The sequence below is a fragment of the Odontesthes bonariensis genome, chromosome 12 (assembly GCF_027942865.1).
Source record: "Odontesthes bonariensis isolate fOdoBon6 chromosome 12, fOdoBon6.hap1, whole genome shotgun sequence".
Classification (NCBI taxonomy): Eukaryota; Metazoa; Chordata; class Actinopteri; order Atheriniformes; family Atherinopsidae; genus Odontesthes; species Odontesthes bonariensis.
This window is the reverse complement of record NC_134517.1, coordinates 33,245,749-33,267,586: the sequence shown is the minus strand read 5'-3', so window position 1 is coordinate 33,267,586 and position 21,838 is coordinate 33,245,749. Positions and strand designations below refer to the sequence as shown.

General features: G+C 39.7%; 1 protein-coding gene across 1 annotated transcript; it reads left to right on the top strand.

Annotated features, from left to right (window-relative positions):
• The first annotated feature begins 18,663 nt into the window (after positions 1 to 18,663).
• On the top strand, positions 18,664 to 20,609 carry LOC142396262 (uncharacterized). The gene is made up of 3 exons (XM_075478816.1): positions 18,664 to 19,129; positions 19,823 to 19,983; positions 20,268 to 20,609. The coding sequence occupies exons 1-3, from the start codon at positions 18,664 to 18,666 to the stop codon at positions 20,607 to 20,609; spliced, it is 969 nt and encodes a 322-aa protein (XP_075334931.1).
• The last annotated feature ends 1,229 nt before the right edge of the window (positions 20,610 to 21,838 follow it).

Sequence of the window (21,838 nt, the reverse complement as noted above, 5' to 3'; positions counted from 1 at the left end):
GTGACATAATGTAAACACACAGCTTCAAACATTTATAGCATTCAAATGTAGAAGTATTCGTTTGTATTCCTTTTGGACAATTAATACAGGGATTTTTCAAGTCCTTAATTTACTGCTACTCAGAGTCAGTAAGACCAAAGTGCAGTATAAACTAATGAGTCTCTAAATTCAACATGCAGCGCCCCTCCTACCTTTCTCCTTCTGCCAACCTTTATTTTTAGTGCCATTAATTTAACGTTCCATATTATTGGAGATGAAACCTGTGTAAGTAACCCTTTGCCTGAAATATGGGATCATGAAATATTGCCATATTGTACATTCACTGTTGAAATTCAATTAGCATATTGTCTGTTTGAAATACAATTCTAGAGCCATGGAATATGAAGCGTTTTCCTGATGGTGTTTCCCAGCACTTTAAAGCACATTGACTGACACATATCTTTACAGATGCATCTTTCTATTATAAAGATTAGTTAGCCAGTAATTTATTTATTTATTTCATTTAATTTTTTTCCTACAATCAGCACTGATGCATTTTCCCTATGTCTACTAGGAGTTAGTTAATCATATTGACTGAACTGAGGTGTCATGGCTGATTTATTATTAGGTGCAAGAGTTTTGGATGTAAATGTCAATGCACTGGCCGCCAACCTGCTGATTTACTTTGACATAAATCTATGCACTGATTTAAACGAAAGCAGTACTCAAGAAGGATAGTGAGTGGTTGTAATGAAATATTAAGTCTGTCTCTTTTTGAAGGTCATTCACTTGTTTTGTTCTCAACTCTTTCAGCTTGTGCCATAGCCGTCCAATAAGGCCCATACACAGGTGAACCTCATATCTTGGATGTACCAATGATATAATTATCTGATTTTGTCTATGGTCTGCAAAAGCAGTGTATTTCTAAGTTCTAAAAAAATCCTTGAAGCCCATTTCTTTCGAGGCATTACCTGTACAGAGCCTGCTGTGGTGTAGCTGATGCTGGCATAAAGAGCAGACATATGCAAAGTGAACAAGAGCACAGAAAATGAGGTCAAATACAGGTAGAAAAAGGGGAACACGCTCCGACCAGGACAGACCCAACAGATTACATTTCTGCCTCTGGCAGTCTGTCAGGCAGTCTGGAGGGAGGGACGGGGGCTGGAAGAGATCTGATTAATGAGTGTTACTGGGTGGTGGAGAGTTTGTGTCCCCACTCACCCTTGTGTCACCAGCACACTCAATGGCTTCATCAATTTGTAGCCATTATCACGTCAATGGACAAGAATGGAGGGAGGAGGGGGAGAACAGGTCGAGGGGGAGAACGGGCTTCTGCTGCACCATCTGTAGATGGCTCAACATGGCTGAGGATAAAAGTAATCACTTTGTTCTGTTTGAATATGTGTGTGTTGAATCTGACAGATAACATTATATCTAACAAACTTCAGGCAAGTGAGCCATCAGCCAAAGTTGCATGTGAAAAACGAGGGTGTTGAAAAAAATCAACAGGTTATTTGCCAGCATGAGTCATAAACTTAAAACATAAAACATACCATGGCTGTGAGTATTTTTGCAAGACTAATGTGGGTTATAAATGTATGTATATATGATCATTCACATGGCTATTGGGGTATTTATAAAACCTGTATAATATGAAAATAATAGTTCAGCAAAAAATATTTTTTTTTCATAAATAAATTATTTTGTAAATTTCTCAAATATATTTACATAAAATGTTAAAGAAAAACAGGATTATTTTCCTCTCTGTGGTGGGACTAGAGGCATGCAACAGGAGGCAGAAAGTATCTCACAGAAAGTAAGCATTATGATCCATTGAGTGTAATGGAAGTTTACACTGCGAGGACAGCTAAAGGAAACCCCATGCTCATCTGTGCAGTCAGCGGAAACTTTCTCTTGGGACCATGAATATCTGTAGAAAGTTTGGTATCCATCTTCTAGATGGAGCATTATTGTATTTCACAGTGAAAAAAAAGATTTTAGTCCGCAGAATATGGTTTCTGACCAACATCGATATAGCATATCAATGCTGCAGATATCATGGCATTCCACCCATTACCTGTTTGGATACTCATTGGATACTAAGTGTATTATCAATACATTATCAATACCATCAAAGTAACTGGTTCTCATTTAAAAGAATCCTATAGTAACAAAGATCTTGCTAATATCTTTTTTTTTTATAACATGTTTATTAGGCAAATCACAAAAGTAGAAGTCAAATATATAACACATTTACAAGCCATAGTTTTTTGTTTTTTTTGCCAAACAACTTAACCCACACACCCAAAACACCCGCCCTCCCCACCCCAACTCCACCCATGACATGAAAGTAACTTTATAATATATAATATATGGGAAGGGCAAGACGGCCTACACAAAATACATACAGGTACATTACAACATATTAGGATATATACACAAATATTGAAAAGAAACGGCATAAAATTAAAAACAAAATTAAATAAACATAAAACACAAAATAAAATAAATACATAAACACATTTTAATTATATCTATAAAAGGGGGGAGTGTCACTAATCTTCAGTGTCCGATTGTTGGTTGATATTTTGTGGATTATAGGAAAGAAGGGGGTCCCAAGTTTTATAGAATGTTTTCAAGGATCCTCTAACTGTATGCTTAATTTTCTCTAGGTGTAGGAAGGACATAAGCTCTCCAAACCAGGAACAAGAACCAGGTGGTTTAGGGCTCTTCCAGTGAAGAAGTATTTGGCGTTTGGCCATCAGTGCAGCAAATGCAATAACATCCGCTTGGTAACTGTTATATTTCCCTATAACAGGGGACACACCAAAAATTGCAATTAAAGGGGATGGGGAGATAGGAATATTCAGGACATCAGAAAGAGTGGTGAAGAAAGATGACCAGAAAGCATGTAGTTTGGAACAGGTGAAGAAAGTATGTGTATGGTCTGCTGGAGAGTGAGAGCACCTGATGCAGAGGTCATTCGCATCAGGGAACAGTTTTTTCAGCCTGGCCCTAGTATAATGAAGTCTGAAAACCACTTTGAACTGAATAAGACTCAATCGTGCACATATGCAGGTGGTGTTAATCCTGGCCAAAACATCTTGCTAATATCTGCTGAATGTACACTTTCTGCTGTAGGGACACTGCAAAGTTTCAGCAACGTAGAGTGATAAATTATTGCTATCTGTACGCTCACTGAACTAACAAAAGTGTATCTATTAATCATCTGAAAGCTGCATGTGAAAACAAGCAGCTGTGGAACTGATATGGATAAGCAAATGGCTGCACACACATCATTAGCTGCTCATTTACAGGCATTAAGCTAGACGACAGGTAGCTTTGGAAGTGAGCAAAAACATGTTTTGCCACCTCCTAAAAATATGTAGGAGCTTGCAACGCCACACATGAGGGTATAATTACAAAAGGACTGAACATGTATGACTTGTTTGGAAGGGCTGTCAGGAGAAAGAAACTTCTCTTTAAAGAACAGGCAGCATAGCTTAGATTTACAAGTTACATCTGAATAAACCACAAGACTTGTGGAACAATGTTCTTTAGACAGTGAAACCACACAGCACCACATTTGGCAAACACTAAATGCGACATGTCAGCGTAAACAGCTTGTACCAATTGTCATCCAATCATCCTGACACCACTGTGGTGGTTGTGGAGAAATTATCACATGAGCTTGTTCTGTAGCCAAATAACCTGGAGTCCTTGAAGACACTGAACAATGAGCTGTATAGCATTCTGGAGTTAAATGTGAGGCTATCTGTCTAACAGCTGAAACTTGGCTGAAACTGGGTCATGCAACAGGACGGCGATCCCAAACACAGCAAGATTACTACAAATTAATGGTTGAACAGAACAAAAATGTTGCAATGGTCACCTGATTGAAATGTTGTGGTGGGACCATAACAGAGCTGAAGAGAACAAAGGCCCACAAACCTCAAAAAACTGAAGCCACATTGTGATGAAGAATTTCACCGCAACGAGATGAGAGACTAATAAAGTCTGAATAAAAACAATTACCATAAGTTATTGCTGCTAAAGGTGGTTCTACAAGCTACTGAATAATGGACTATATACTAAGTTTATACACTTAGTATCTACTTTGTATCTTAGTCTGTTTCAAGATTCAAAGATTCAAAGTTTTATTTGTCACATGCATAGTTATACACGGTACAACATGCAGTGAAATGACCTTTGACCGCTGTCCACAAAATACAAACTATAAACTGCAAAATATAAACTAGGTAGCAAAGTAACATTAATATAAAGTTAAAGTGAAATTAAAAATTCCTAAATTAGAATAGTAGAATATCAAATAAAATATATAAAATATATAAGCAAGATTAAAATACAAAATAAGATTAAAAATATATACATATAGAATAAAATAGAGTACAAAATAAAGTAAAGTAAAGTAAATATATGTATGTGCACAGGTTAAAGTCCGAGATATGTACACCGTGTGTGCAAAACCGCAGATTTGTGCATGTGCGGGAGTGAGGTGTAAGCGAGAGAATGTGCAAAAATGTGCGAAAAATGCAGTCCGGTTGTGTGTGTGTGAGTGAGTGAGGTGGTGGACTAGTCTCTGTTCTCATTCAGGGCACGGACAGCTTGTGGGAAAATAAGAAATGACTCAGTGATATGTCATATGATGTTGTTCGTTTGAAGTTGTATGTACTTAATTTAAAGACCTGTTAAGGAGAAGATGATTTTTATTGTGTCCTGGCAGGTAAAACTTCAGAGCTTTTTCACATGTCTATATTATAAGATAGACTTTGTTGGCTGGCTGCTTATAGTAAAATAACAAGGTTAATGGCATTCCATCAAATAGTTCTAATGGCCCTTTAGTTAGTTTAACCAGTTCAACGCTGTTTTTTATTGCATATTACTAATTAATTTGTTCAGACTGCAATCAGGCAAGCAACATCTGTGGGGTGGAGGTGTGGGATGGTTTGGCACAGAAAGATGCAGGAGAAGGCTGAATGAAGTAATAACAAGAGAAAGAGTGATGCACGGGGCAAGGGATGAATTAGGGAAATGAGATCTCATGTTCAGTGTGGCATGACATACATCAAACAGTGACAGCCCCTCCTCTAAGCCTGTGTTGAAATGACCAGTTAAAAAAGCTAATTCCCCTTTTAATTCAGGGTGAGCTCTTTTAACACACCCTCCTCCTTTATGCAAAACTTGAAGATATGATAAAGGCTTAAACATCTGTGTATCTTAAAAAGAAGCCCAAAGCACACATAACTTTCAACGGACAGTCAAAAGCATGCCAAATATCTTCAACAAAATTTCACACAAAAGCATGCAATTTTAACAGTTAGATTTCACCAACATAAAAAACAAAGAATGGGAATCCCGCTTCACCTCTTTTAGCCAAATTACTTTCATGTCATATATCTTTAAGTAGATGATTTCAATCGTGAACAGACTGCAGTAACACCGTCACGGCCAGACAATCATTTCAGAAACATTAAACTCATTCCTGGAGTTACAAGCCTCATCTTACAATCTTTTTTTATTTTATCTTCCTGACTGAACAATAAAAGCATGTTTCATCATCAGTATATCAGCTGCTGCAGCAAATCAGAGCAGAGGAGGGAAAAAGAACGAGAGAAGAGCTGATGTGACAGTGTCAGGCGAGGTGAGGATAAAGAATTATGTCTTTCTCTTTATCACCGAACCCTAAACCTTTCACACAGCTACAGAGACATGCATGAAACTGATCTGATTAAACCCCATGAGCATGGATTGGTGGGAGTGTCTACAAACCACAAGGCTAATTGAACTGGTGAAAACATGCCTATGACAAAAGAAGAAGGGGATAAGAAATAAGAAAACAGGTTAATTTGTTGTTGAACATCAAAGAAGACAAAGACATAAAGGAAGTGATTGCTGATACAATCACCCTTCCACACAAACATCCTGTATCTCATTTTTCCCACCGAACTTTATGCTTTTAGATGAACATCACATATTTGCAAAAAAAATTCTGCAACATCAACACCATGCAACTGCAAAAAGAAAATCACAAAAAAAAACGAGTCAAACATTTACCCGAAAGAAAAATATTACTTTCTTTCTGTTTCAGAAAGGAAAAGAAAAAAAATCACACAAACACTCAATTGTCTCTGATGTTGACATTGACACAAATAACAAGCATCCACAGAAACTCTCCTTTTGCTTTTTGAGAGTAACATGTTAGTTCAAATGATGAAAGAAAATTGATGTGGTCCTTAACCTGATTTTGCTGCACCCCCTTTTGATGCAATCACCGCAGTCAAGTCCTTTCTTTGTACCTCCTGATTGCATTTTTCAAGTGGTAGTTTGGCCCCTTCCACTTGAGCGAACTGCTCCAATTCTCTCAGGTTTGACAGGTGCTTTTTCGCGACCCCTTCTGAATTAAGATCAGGGCTCACAGCAGCCTGTTCAATGAGGCAGCGATCATTTACTGTTTTCATGGTTTGATATTTTTAAGATGAACAATAAGGGCGACAAATTAAAGGAAAAATGAATGGGACATACTTTGATAAGGTCTTTGGCCAGCATGTTCTGACAGAAATATTGTCTATTTGTCATGAACAAACTCAACCAATTAGATGAACCTAGATAAATTACTCATAACCAGTCAGTGAATACTGACAACATGCTTGATTGTTGTGACATAACAATCAAACACCTTTGTATTTCAGCAACAAATCTCATGAGAATCTGGCTGCTATCCAAGGAAGCAGAACTACAGTGCACATGAGTATTGTTTCCACAACTATCTAGAATTCTCTGCTGGAGGGATTGCACACCATTCTTTCAAAAAAGATCCCCTCATTTAGTGTTTGAATGATTTATCCATTTTCTCCTGTACATGTATTACTGTGTTTGTCCCCCTATAATCTTAAATATGCATTTGCGTTCATCTGGTTTAATGCTCGATAAATTTAATGTGTCATTTCTCTAAGTTCAACCAGGAAGATCTGTGCCTCTGTGTCTTCTTGTTATATGGAGTTTTTTGGACTTTTTTATCCTGTTTTTCTTTGTTACTTTCTTTGTTACTTTCCAATGTAGATAACTGACCTCATTCTTGATTCTGTCATCACCACTCTGATCCAGTGATCTTCTTACCTGCCGTCTTTCTGATCCAGGATCTTTAAATATCTCTTCTGCCTAGTCCTTCTTGTCCAGGCTGACATTCAATGCCTGAGGAGCCTCATTAAAAGGCTCATCTATGTCCTATCTCTGCTCATCTACCACCAGCTTTTAGACTCTGGAGGGCTGTGTCCAATCTACTTCCTTCATTCATGTCACTGCTTCTCCGAGATGATCCATTTGAATCTAATCACCAAACAAAACAAACTCAACGCTTGTGCATCAATCATTTCAGCTGATCTCTGCCTATTGAACGACTGACTAATATCACTATCTTGAGGGGCATTCTAACTTGTCCTTCAGTTTTCAAGTCCAGTCCAAAGCAGATGTTTAGTCTTTCGCTTGTCTGCTTGTCACCAACTCATGCCTCATACAAGATTTATAGACAAGGTGAAACCCTAATTATACACCATCTCTGACACGTTTTGTTGACATGACAAACTTCCACAGCAATGTTGTGTGTCGGCCTAAATGTTCCAGTTGGATTTTTTGGGAGTCTATCTGGTGGTATGTTTTACCAGCCAAGCTGTCACAAACCAATTCAGCAAATGCATGAATGAGTCAATATAGCGCCAGGAGTTCCTGTTCTGTACGCACAAAAGAACAACATCGAGAATTAAGTACTGTACATTTGTATATGAATGCAGATGTATCAGTGTTTTCTTTCTTTTCTTTTTTTTCATGAATCAATTTCATTCATAAAATGGCATACAGTGTGACTCTGTTGATCCTTGACCTTGGATGTCAATTTAGACCAGTTTCTTTCCATCTCTTTTTCCACTTAAGCTATCCTTCTGAATCTGATCAATTTTCCTCTGGAATCTACTTTACATTCTAGGATTTTTGGCACAAATGTTTGGTACCTCAATTTTCCTAATAATATCAGTCATTTTTCTCAATTGTTGATGCTTGACAACTACTTTCTTCCTCATTTATCAGCTGACGATCGAAGTCAACTCTTTTCTCTTTTCCATCCTGAGGTGAGTGCCCCACATAATAATGCCGGACATATCAATTTTAATGTCTTTTGTCAAATTTGAAATTCCACTTCTCTCAACTTATTTATTACTGCTTCTGTGACGCAACAATCATTTCAGAGGATTGCTACACTGTTGTGTAGAAAGAAAAAAAAAACAATTTTTCCTTGTTTTAGACTATGAATAAACAAAAGTTATCCAAGTATGCATGACAGCCTTTCAGTGTTCACACTTTTCTAGATGAATGGAGCATTGTTTAGATGTACATATGTAAGAATACTGACACTTCTGACTTCATCTTTGTGCGATTTTACAGGCTTCAAAACAGTAAACTTTCATAAAAATCTGATCCCCGTTACCAGCCATGTGAATTCTTATTTCTGGTGTGATTGCTTTTGGAAGGCGGGGCTTGGCGTATTTTCAGGACATCATGCTTAGCGTTAAGGAAGATCTGTAAATAACAAAAGCTCTGTAGAAGCTCATGTCTTTTCTCACGTTTTAGTCTCACATATATTCAGAATTGACCTTTGATTAGCCTGTGTGAGTACAATACTCAAGCTATGCTCTCAACAACTAAATCTGGTGGTATTAAGACTATATGACTATACCATTAAGTCTATTTTAAGTGTATCAGAAATATAAGGAGTACACATTGACAAATTCTACTTATGTACAAGACCTACTTCTATTCAGTACAGCCTATATATTCTTGTGTTAAAGAACATATTTGGGTAATGAGCATTTTGGGAAAGTCACCCTGCAGAGCAGTCTAGGAATCCCACAGAGCAACAGATGTTTAACTACTCTCTCTTGCCACCCCTCTGCTGTCCTGTCACTACCCATGTCTTTGTGTGTTAACCAGCTCTACGTGTGTCTGTCTCCTCCTCTCATTCACTGACTCCTGTTTAGGACTAATTAGTGTTCCTCCTCTTCTCTCTCCCCTCCACGTCTGCTTCGAAGCCTCATCTTATTGTGCTGTCCACTCTGTTTGCAGTGCTAAGTAATAACCATCCAATCTCAACTCTCTTCCTCCCCTCCTCTTTCTCCTCCTCTGTTCCTCCCTCTTGTCTTCCTCATTATCTCCCAGTCTCAGTTGTGATGGCTGTCATCAATCAACTCCTTTTGACCGACGCTGAACTTTGCAACCCTCGACAACCACCCCTGCTCAACCAGGAAGTGTTCGATTCCCCTGCTGTCCATTAGGCCAATCAGAGCGAAACTGGAGTGTGACAATAGATACAATAGAAACCAAAAGCAGATATTAGACAAGACACAACAATGAGACATAGACAGCAGGAGAACAACAGGCTTTATTGTGCTGGATGTGTTGGGAATTTTAGGAGATTTTCCACTTGACCTAATGTCTCCTGGGATACGTAGTCATATTTTACCTTATTAGCACAGGAGCCTTCTTAATTGGTGTCAGAATCCTGTTTCTGCAAAGGAAGGTCACTGAAATCTTTTGTTTATCTGCAACATTTTGATATAGCCTATATATATATATATATATATATATATATATATGGCCTATATAGCAATCATATAATAGGGTGAAACATTTTCGCATTTTGAAACATTTTTTCAAAAAATAAAAAAATTCTCTCTTCCGGTGAATGTTTTTTGTTGTTACTGAAGCAAAGCTGGTGAGAAAATAGATTAAATTATCCTTCATTCTTTGAGTAGTTGCCATTTTGAGTCACTTTGTACACCAATGTTATATTACTGATGATTTCTCTAGAAAGGAAACCAAAAGGGCTACCTTTTGAGACATTTTTGCCGCTGCTAGTAGTATGATTCATGAAACACACTACTGGCATGAACATAATTAGTGTAATCCAATCCATTTTGACTCTTTTTGGTACAATCTTTTTGCCACTTCTCTGCAGAGCTTTGAATTAATCACCCACTGGGTTAACCTAGCTTACATTTGTGTATGAAAAGAGGCAACATGAATGGCTCCTTTACAGCCAAGGGTAGACAGAAGCAAAGGGCAGAATGGCTGCTCTGCTCTGTGGCTTGCTCTTGTGCATTTTTGACCCTGTGGTCTGCATTGTTGCTCTCGTCAGACCTCTGTGTACAGAATTCAACAACTGAAATGCAAAACAACCAAAAAAAGTGACCAAAAAATCTGATCAATAAAGGAGAGTTGTACTATTTTTGGCCTTATTTTGCTGGCATACCTGATGCACCTCCAATCTCAGCTATGAACTTGTATGGAATTTCAAACCAAGTCTTTAAAACAAAAATCACTTTAGTGGACTTAATCATCTTATTATTTTGATTTCCTTCAAACATTAAGAGTAAATAGACAGACAACATTGCTGATGGGAAAAAAAACATTTGGACATTAAATCATCGAGGCAATTTTTAATTCTGCATTCAAATGAGTTGGTACAAAAGGTAAAAAAGTTTTTTCTACATTTCACCTTGAATTACATGAATATCATCTCAAGATAAAGTACATTTTTGTCCTTCATATGAATTTAAGCCAAACTTTTCTGAAGACTGAAACTTATGAATACAAAACTGCAGGCCAGGTAAGATCATGATCCATGACTTCTACCATGGAGAATGCTATAGATGAAACATGTTTCCATTTCAATAATAAAACGGGTAGAGCTGTTCTTCTATACCTGATTCCTCCTTCCTCATGGCTGTATTACTGTAAAGTAAAGTATCAATTTATACTGCTATCTGTTAGTGAATAGATAAAGGCAAGGCAAGGCAATTTTATTTATAGAGCACAATTCATACACAGGGCAATTCAAAGTGCTTCACAGCTACATAAAATCACAAGAAGGCAATAAAACCATTAAAAAGGAATAAAAAAATGAAATAAAGAAATTAAAAAAGAAATAAATTTAAAATACATTAAAATAATCATTAATTAATTAAAAAGTGAAGAGTGCAGATAAAATACTTTCAGATGTCATATGCACAGCTAAATAGAACTGTTTTCAGCCTGGATTTAAACATTGTCAGAGTTGAGGCCTGTCTCACATCTTCTGGAAGACTGTTCCAGATGTTAGGAGCATAAAACTGAAACGCAGCCTCACCTTGTTTAGTCCTGACTCTGGGCCCCAGCAGGAGACCCCTCCCTGAGGTTCTCAGAGCCCGAGTTGGTTCATATGGCTCTAACATGTCAGAGATGCACTTTGGCGCTTGACCATGAAGAGACTTGTACACAAGCAGAGCTGTTTTAAAGTCTATTCTCTGAGCGACAGGAAGCCAGTGCAGAGACCTGAGCACTGGACTAATATGGTCGTATTTCCTGGTTCTGGTCAGGACTCGAGCAGCAGCGTTCTGGATGTTCTGCAGCCGTCTTACAGCCCGTTTAGAGAGCCCAGTGAGCAGGCCGTTACAGTAGTCTACAACCTGCTGGAGACAAACGCATGGATCAGTCTCTCTAAGTCTGGTTTAGACACTATTCCTTTGATTCTGGCAATGTTTTTTAGATGGTAAAAAGCTGCTGATGTTACACATTTAATGTGGCTGTTAAAGTTCAGGTCTGAATCCAATATTACCCCGAGATTTCTAACTTGATCGTTAGGTTTTAGAGAGAGAGTCTTAAGGTGACTGATAACACTTTCTCTTTGTTTCTGTGGGCCACAGACAATGATTTCAGTTTTGTCTGAGTTTAGCTGGAGGAAATTGTTTTGCATCCACACACTGATCTGTTCGATGCAGTGACACAGTGTATCTACAGGCCCGTGTTCTCCTGCTGTCAGTGACACGTAGATCTGAGTGTCATCTGCATAGTTGTGGTAGGACACATTATAGCTGCGTATTAGCTGGCCTAATGGAAGCATGTACAGATTGAACAATACGGGTCCCAGGATTGACCCCTCTGGAACCCCACAGGTCATAGCCATTTGGTCTGAGACACAGTTACCGATTTCAATAAAATATTTCCTGTCCTCCAGATATGACTTGAACCAGTCTAAAGCACGACCAGAGATTCCCACCCAGTCTTCTAACCTCTGTAATAAGGTCGCATGGTCAACTGTGTCAAAGGCAGCACTCAGGTCCAGCAGAACTAAGACTGTGACTCTACTTGCATCTGTGTTCAGGCGGATGTCATTTGTCACCTTGATCAGAGCTGTCTCAGTGCTGTGGTGTGGCCTAAAGCCTGATTGGAAAGTATCAAAAGCATTGTTAGACAGGAGAAAGTCACTAAGCTGTTGGTATACAACTTTTTCTAGGACTTTGCCTAAGAATGGCAGGTTTGATATGGGCCGGTAGTTGTTCAGTACTGTGGCATCAAGATTGCTCTTCTTTAGAAGAGGAGAGGAAATAAAACTATTAATTAAGAATGATTTGTTACTTAAAGATCTGACATTGAGTACTGCGTGTTTGAGATTAGTTATAGTTGAACTGGATGCTGTGTTCTTGCAAGGTATATGGATAAGATTTCTCTGATTGGACAGTCTGATTGTCCCTCTCTTCACTCCATCCTTGGACCTCTGGTTGAGATGGTGTTTACCAACACAGAGGCCCTTAGCGTCCTAGACAACAGCATTGACGCTGTTGGAAATGACAGCTGTGGGCACCGGTGGTGGGGGCCAAGCTGGGGGAGCTTTGGTCGATGGAGTAGGCTGGGGAGGGAGAGGGGCTCGATGATTCTTTGAGGATAGAATTCTTGATCTTGCCATGTTTGGCGTGAGAGGAACCATTTTAATCCCCGATTTCACCAAGCTTTCAAGGTGATCAGGCAATCTCCTGGGTGACGGTGGAGAAGAGAACGATGGTGAAACATCTCTGGAGGGTGTAGATGCAGCAGGTGGGTCCCAGGCCTGTGGTGAGGGCCGTGGTGAAGGCGATGGTGGAGCTGCTGAATATGCTGGAGGTGCTGCTGTGGCTGCTGTGGCTGAATCCTTTGCTGGGTCCTTGGGTGGCGAGGCAGGAGCTCTTCTCTGGCTCGTCTTCTCTCTTGGCGGCAGCACAGGACCCGGTCCTGGTCCTGGTCCTGGTCCTGGTCCTTGTCCTGGTCCTGGCCCCTTCTCATGCCTCAGAGCGTGGAGAAGATTATCCGTCAGTCGTCTCACTCCACCTCTGTTCAGGTGTGGGCCTTTTCTTTGAAAGAGATCATCTCTTTGCCAGAAAAGATTAAAGTTCTCAATGAAATGAGGTCCTCTGGACTCACAGACTTTGGACAGCCATGTGTTCAACTGAAGCAGCCGGCTGAATTTGTTGATCCTCCTGTCGATGTTTGGGAGAGGTCCACTTATGAATGTTGGTATTGTCACTTTATCAAGACTCTCAAACAGTTTCTCAAAGTCTTTTTTTAAGATTTCAGACTGATTCTCTCTGATGTCCACTGCACCAACGTGCACAATCAGTTGTTTCACCCCTTGGTGTTTTGCCAGTACCTCTGGTAGTAATCTTGTGATGTCAGAGACAGTGGCACTTGGATAGCTGCATGTAACCATTCTGTTTATGTTTATATTAGATATGGCTCCATCTCCAAGCACAAGAGTATCTTTGACCTTGACACTCGGCACAGTTTCTCTGTCCATCTGCTGCTTTGTACCGTCTCTCTGTCTGTTACACTCAGTCACATTTGGCTCTGACAGTGGTAAAAATCTGTTTGTTAAACTCTATGTGCATGGATTATCCAAACACAGACTATTTTGTTAAGGGTTATTACTGTAATGCAACAAACCAATCACCATAAATCTTAATATCATTTTATCACCACAAATATCACCCAGAGCTGTTGAATTTCAGATGTTGTGTCCTTAAATCTACATAACCTCAAATGATGTGACATTTGTGCTTTGATATCTGGACACGCTGTGCAAACTTTATAAACTGTGCATATATCCTTCTTGCTTGCTTATTTAATGTTTAACAGATCACAGAGTGTTAATTATTCCATAGCAGACTTTTACACCCTTAGCTCTATTTTACATCATACATAATTGTGGAAATCAAAGGCAGTGGGAAAGAATTATGTATCCTTTGATGTGAAATATTTAGTTTGTGATAAATGCCACAACATTTGACTGTTCAATCACTAATTCTTGGTAAAACGAAAGAGGAAAGATAAGAATAAGTTTCACATTAGTATCAGCTGCTTTTTGTACTCATGTACTTTTTTTTTTTTTTTTTAAAGGCTTGACGGTCTTTTTTATTAGGGACCGAGCAGTGAAACTGCAAGGACCCTATTGTATCTGTAAGGTTTATTATTATTCTTTCTTTCTTCTTTCTTTCTTTCTTTCTTTCTTATTCTTTGCAAAAGGTATGCGAAAACTCAGGAAATTTTGCGAGCGCCACGTGCCAGTCGACGACATGAAAGAATCTAAACATTATATCTTTGGGAGTCGCTCATTGGCTCTGTAGCGCCCCCTACGATGGTTAAAAATTGTCCCCGCAATAGGATTAGTTTCGCTTGGGATGACGAAATTCGGTACACTTGTTCATCATGCCAAGACGCACAAAAAAGTCTCAGGCCGCCATGGTCCCACGTACACAGGAAGGCGGCCATTTTGGATGGAAAGTGCGTTTTCGTGCCATTTTTGGCCGATTCCACGCCTTGCTTAAGATCGAACTTGTCCTACAGATTTCATGCTACAGACTTCAAACTTGGCCAGGTTACTCTTAAGACATGGGGGGGGAAATTCATGGAGAAACTTTTTCAAAACTTAAAGGGCGTGGGCGTGGCAACTCCTCAAAGTTCGATGACTCGCCATCACTCGCCACAACAAATTAAGTCGCTTATAACTCCCACATACATTATCCAATCTGTCCCAAACTTCATACGGTGAATGCTGGACCTAGCCTGAACGCATACATATTATCATAACGACATCCACCTATAGCGCCACCTGCTGGTGGTCGGAAACATCTCTTTTTTTCCACATCTCGCATTTGATCGAACTCGTCCTACAGATTTAATGCTACAAGCTTTAAACTTGGCCAGATTACTCTTAAGACATGGGGGGAAAGAGTCATGGAGAAACTTTTTCAAACCTCAAAGGGCGTGGTCGTGGCGACGCCTCAAAGTTATGACTCGCCATGAAGAATTAAGTCGCTTATAACTTCCACACTCATTATCCAATCTGTCCCAAACTTCACACGGTGAATGCTGGACTCAGCCTGAACGCGTACATATTATCATAGTGACATCCTCCTATAGCGCCACCTGCTGGTGGTCGGAAATGTCATTTTTTGCCACACCTCACATTTTATAAAACTCCTCCTACAGATTTAATGCTACAAGCTTCAAACTTAGCCAGGTTACTCTTAAGACATGGGGGCAAATATTCATGGAGAAACTTTTCCAAACTCTGAACAATTCGGGCGTGGTCAGGCGGTGAAAAACGTGTGATGGTGTTTGTGATTTGAAAGCCTTATCATCATCACAACGTCATGAAACTTGGCACACACGTCCATCCTGAACACCTCGTACGTATGTGAAGGGTATCGTGTGTGGGCGGAGCAAAGTGGCTCAGTGGCGCCCCCTAGGGTACTTAAAAATGGTCCACACATTGGGGTTAGTTTTGCGTGGGACGACGAAATTCGGTACACTCATTCATCATGCCCAGACGCACAAAAAAGTCTCATGCCGCCATGGTCCCACGTCCACAGCAAGTCGGCCATTTTGGATGGAAAGTGCGTTTTCGTGCCATTTTTGACCGATTCTACACCTTGTATAAGATCGAACTTGTCCTACAGATTTCATGCTACAGACTTCAAACTTGGCCAGGCTACTCTTAAGACATGGGGGGAAAAATTCATGGAGAAACTTTTTCAAACCTCAAAGGGCGTGGGCGTGGCGACGCCTCAAAGTTCTATGACTCGCCATCACTCGCCACAACAAATTAAGTTGCTTATAACTCCCACATACATTATCCAATCTGTCCCAAACTTCATACGGTGAATGCTGGACCCAGCCTGAACGCGTACATATTATCATAGTGACATCCACCCATAGCGCCACCTGCTGGTGGTTGGAAACATCTTTTTTTTTCACACCTCGCATTTGATCAAACTCCTCCTACATATTTAATGCTAAAATCTTCAAACTTGGCCAGGTTACTCTTAAGCTAGGGGGGAAGAAAACTCTTGAGAAGCTTTTCCAAACTCTGAACGGTGTGGGCGTGGCCAGGCGGTGACAATCGTGTGATGGCGTTTGTGATTTGAAAGCCTTATCATCATCGCAACTTAATGAAACTTGGCACACACGTCCACCCTGATGACCTCGTTCGTATGTGAAGGGTATCGTGTGTGGGCTGAGCAAAATGGCTCAGTGGCGCCCCCTAGAAATTTTCAAAAACCCCTCCGCATTGGAGTTATTATGTGCTCGTACGTACGCAGAGGGTATCGTGTGTGTGGGCAGAGCTGCGGCTCCAGCGTCCAGCGCATGCCCCAACGTGCGCACATCCCAACGTACGCACACCTCGGTCCCGCTCACAGCTGCTTGCAGCTTTCTAGTTTTATTTATTTTTTATTTTTTTTATTATACAATATGTTACAGTTACATTTTATACACCACCCCTTTTACCGTGAAGACAATAAATGCTATTGTTTCAATCTTGCATGACATGTGCACGCCGTGAATTAGAAAACAGATATCCTCTTGAGAACTGTGTCCTCATATGAGTCATGAAATGATCCCAGGGTGCCCATATGAGGACAATTTTTTTCTCAAAAACTGCTTCCTGTTCAAAGACAGCGCTTATATTTTGGTTCTGTTCATTCACGACAGCCTGGAGAAATTACGAATGCATGCTAAAATCAAAGCTTGCGTCTTGGAAGGTGAAAGTTTGGGTGCAGTGAATTGTCGTAATGTACACTTTTATACATGTTTCTATTTGGATTTGGATTAAAGGGGCATGTGAAAACGCCTGTGTGTGATCGAAAGAGGCTGCTGATACTTTAAAGGGAAAGGTCTATTTTTTTAAACCTGGACCTTATTTCTTGCTGGATATATGTTCATTTACTCATTGATAACATTTTGGTGTCACCCGGAGTCGTTCGGAAGCTATTTAGAAAATATATCTGCGTATATTATAACGGGAGTGAACGGGGCAAGGCCAATGCAGCCTCTCAATAAGGAACGAAACTCCTTCATTTCACCATTTCACCAGAAATAAGGTCCAGGTTTAAAAAATGGAACTTTCCCTTTAACAGAATGTATGAGCTCTTTGGACTAGTTCAGTCTCCAGCTATCTGATATGTACAGATATAACAATTTAAACTAATATGATTTCTTCTCTGAACTAATGGACTTGGTGGAGACATACATATATGCAGTATACCACATGCCGGCACACACTTTGCAGCTTGAAGCACATGGGCTGTTTAGTTTTTAGGTGATGTAGGACAGTTCAGCAGGTGCTGGCGTGTTTGTCTTTGACATGAGGAGGTTTGTTTTCCCAGGTATATGACCTGCTCTTATCAGTCCTGTACAGTCCAGCAGGAAATCACCACTGTTGACTGCGGTGAAAGTCTACATCAATGGAGAGTGAATCCTGTGAGTGAAATTTGATAACTCTATCTAAACCTTTGATTGAGGTACTTTTTCCAGAGCAGATGTTGTTTGTGTTGACAGGAAGATGCTTTCCTTCCAGTGTAACATGTATCTGGCTTTTTAGTGAGAGAACAAACATCAGGGTTTCGTCACCTTTCCATACTTTGTGTGCGGCTGTGGCCTGCAAGGAGAGAAAATAAGTTTGCTTTCTTACAGTTTACAACCCATTTATATGCTTCATGGTGTGGTGATGACTGGTAATCACAGAGGCAACTGCTGATAAGAACGGCTGTGTTGATGTCAGGTAATAAAGTTTAATGAAGAATTAGCTGTAAAAAGATTAATTTAGTCCTGGAGATTGCAGCAATAGTTTTCTAGAGTGTTTGAGTGCCTTGCAAGCTGGATGTGCAATATAACACGTAAGTGTGAGATAGTGTGTGAGAAAACCACACATCAACCTTACCTGAAGCAGGGATCAAATAAGAGGTGAAATATGGCAAACATAGATAGAGATAAACAAAGAGAGTGGAAGGTGGAAAGGCTAAAGGACACACTAACTTTCTTGTAGGAATCAAATGTGATAAAAAGGAAAAAACTGCACAACTGAACAGTATTTGAAATGATCAGAACTTAAATGCTTGAGGGGTATTTCCAACATCCAACGCTTAGATACACACTGAAACTCTTAATCCAATGTAACTATTCAAAGGAGTGCTTGAAGAGGTGGCCATTTAACCCATTAGTGTTTGAATATCCCGTCCCCGTGTTGCAGAGCTCTGGCCAATCACAGCTGAGCAGATTTTATGGTGCCATTGGGTGCCAGTAATTTTAAAGCTCACTGCAGGGGTGGCTGAAGTAGTGGCTGAAATTTCCTTCAGAAGAAAGAATGACTGTAGGCTATAAGAGTTTGCGTTTTGTTTGACGGCTTACATAATATGTTTAGAAAATAGAGTCAAGTTTAAAGTTAAGCTATTACAAAAAGTTTATTATCAAGTTTACTTTAGACATCTGGATTTAAGTGCGCTTTTCTATATTACAGTTCGCTGTTTATAGGGTGCGTTTTGGGTCAGAATGACTGCCACGATTGAGAAATCCAAGAACTTTCGCATTGATGCACTTCTGGCGCATGGCGTGGAACAGAGGACGGACAGCAACGGTGCGTCTCCGGGACTGTTTTACAGCGGGAGCCCGGATGAGAGTCCAGTGACGACCCGCGACTCAGAGTCACCCTCCCCTCATTCAAACCCTACAAACCCATCTCTTGCCCCGCCAGGGGTCCTTTCCAAATCCCATTTCTTCAACCTATCCCAGTCAGGGTTCGCTGCTCTGCATCAAGTGGGTCTCATCGGAGTGCACCCAGGATCCATATACCCTTTGGCGGCCCTCGGAGGGCAGCATCCCGCCTTCATGTGTACTGGCTTCGGACAGCTGGTTCAGCCATACACGGAGCAAATGAAAGGGGGAAGCATGGCCTCATCGCTGCCCCCGGAGGCGTGGATCAGGGCAGGAATGATAATGCCCAGACTGGAATATGGCGGTGAGTGCTTTTGAAAACCTACTTTTTACTTGCAATAATTGAAGGTGACAACATCTAACCAGTTTGGTGTCTCTCGAACTCAGAATATGTCGAGTAAAGTTATTGCAAAATGATGAAAATGGGTTTAATGAGTCCATTCTTGTTTTTTTTTTTTTTTTTTTTTTAAGGATAAATAATTACAATAGTAATACTAATAACTGTAATAATAATAATATGTGATCTCATTTTATATTTTGATTTAAAAGCTTTGTTGGCATTAGTTTTGACATTGACATTCTGTCACTTTTGGACAATTAGTCATATAGATAAGATGCAACTTTTACATGACGGTAACACCTGAGTTCTTTCACTTAATCAATTGATAATATTTATAGTTTTTTCATTAAGGTAATGGACCTCTGTTATTGTTTATTACCCTCCTCCAAAGCAATTCCCTTATGGCAATAAATGTTAAGGGACACTATGATGTACAGGCAGGTTGGTCTGTGGTGTCCAAATACTCATCTGGGCACTTTAGGATTTGGCTCTCTCTCTGTCTTTCTTTAATTGTTTAGATTCTCTGTCTATGTCTAAGAGTAGGCCTTTTACTCACAGGTAGGTCACAATGGTGACAATATTTGTTTTTGTTCAAATACATGTATTGAGATGTCTATTTTATGAACAATTTGATGTTTCTATTCTCCCCCCTCTCAGCTCCGGGTCAGGCAGCTCTGCTTGGGAAGTGTCGGAGGCCCAGGACAGCTTTCACTAGTCAGCAGCTCCTGGAACTGGAAAACCAGTTTAAGCTAAGCAAGTACCTATCCAGGCCAAAACGCTTTGAAGTGGCAACCTTGCTCATGCTAACAGAGACTCAGGTTAGAAAAAAACTAAAGAAAAAAAAAGCAGTTTACTATATTATTGCATTTTTGTTATCTCACTACCTGCCCTGTGGTACTTAAAAGAATAGTGATTTGAAATAAGTTTACCTGTAATTCAGCCAGTCAGTGTATACAACATTTTTAAAAAACAACAGAGAATTAGAAATTGATTTTCTATTATTTATCCCACCGCTTTTCATTTCTAACAGGATAGCATACTTTCAAATATTTTACTCTTATTCTCTTAAATATTTCATTTATTCTTTTAATTCAATTCTTAGGTGAAGATCTGGTTCCAGAACAGACGTATGAAGTGGAAGAGAAGTCGCAAAGCCAAGGAACAAATAGCTGCAACCTCACTGATGGACGCAGAAAGAACCAGGGTGGATATACAGAGTATCAAGCCTCATGGTGACTCTCACAGCTCGGGCCTGGAGGATGAAGAGGAGATAGAGGGAGAGGATGCGTATGAAAAAGAGGAGATAGGGGATCTGAGGGGTGGCTCCTTGAGCTCTGTTGGCTTGACAAGGCATGCAGGAGGAGGATTGAGGAGTTACAGCGCTTACACAGAAGAGGCGATGGAGAAAAGAGCTCCTGGAAAAAGGAGTGGAGTTTTTCCTTAGTTGCAAACTTAAGCATGCTCTTATTAAATGTAGTTGTGTTTATTATGTATGAAATTACAACACACAGTGCAAGGAGGTGCAAAAATATTATGGCGTATTTTCCATCACCTTGACCTCCCACATTAATGTGTTCTGACTTCTGCTCTCTGGACTGCATGATTATTTGATAAAACCAGGATAGTGCCATCTTTTTCTACCCGGACATTTAATTATATGATAACAATCCATCCTTGCCTTATGACCTTTTAATCAGTTCTGGCTTATGTATAAATTATCTGTGATTTACTTATGATTGTGACAGAGAAACAAAATAGTTGTAAATGAGTAAATGTGGTGCAGTGGTTCACACAGCTGCCCCACAGCGAGTAGGTTCCTTGTTGGAGCTGTTTTTGGAGTTTTAATGTTCACCCTGTACTTGTGTGACTTTTCTCCTAAAGTTTAAAATACACGCATGCTACATAAGGTGGGATGGTGATTGTAAGATGGCCATATATGTGTGTAGGAATATGCATGGTTGTGTGTTTATCTGGCTTGACCCTTTGAATGACTGGCAACCTGTCCAATCAGGGTGTTCCTCCACCTTCAGCCCAGTTGAAGCTGGGAGTTCAGTGTTGCCCTCTACAGGATAAAACAGGAACTGTATAGTAAATGAATGGATTCATGTACATGCACTTAAATTAATAAATTGATTTAATTTCTCCAAGGTGATGCACAAACAGATTAAAATGAATGAATAAAAAATACTTGGACACAGTTGTTGTCAAAAGAGCCATTATCCACACTTCTTGGTCTTTTACAAAGTGCTCGCCATATGAATAAGGAAATTTGGACTGTTGGATGCTGTTTTGCTTTATCATCTTATCGGTACTGTATGGTATATTTAATTCGAGCCATTGAAATTCTGCACACATAGTATTTACGTTTGCTGTTAACATGTTTTTTTATTATTTTTTTTATAGGCTACATATAATTTAATATATTTTCTCTTAAAAGTGACATTAGAAATTTGTGGACGGGTAGTTTTAAAAGAATAAATAAAGCTGAATTCATGAGTGTGTGTTGAGCAAATTTTATTCGAACTGAAAGTATGAATGGACGTATGAAATTTTTCACTGAAAGGGCAATATTTTACTGATTTCGTTGTAGGGTGGAATGTGTTTGTCTGTTTTTTAAATTACTTCCTGTTTTCTAATTCTAAATTGTCCCCCGCTGGTTGCTGTCATTTCTAT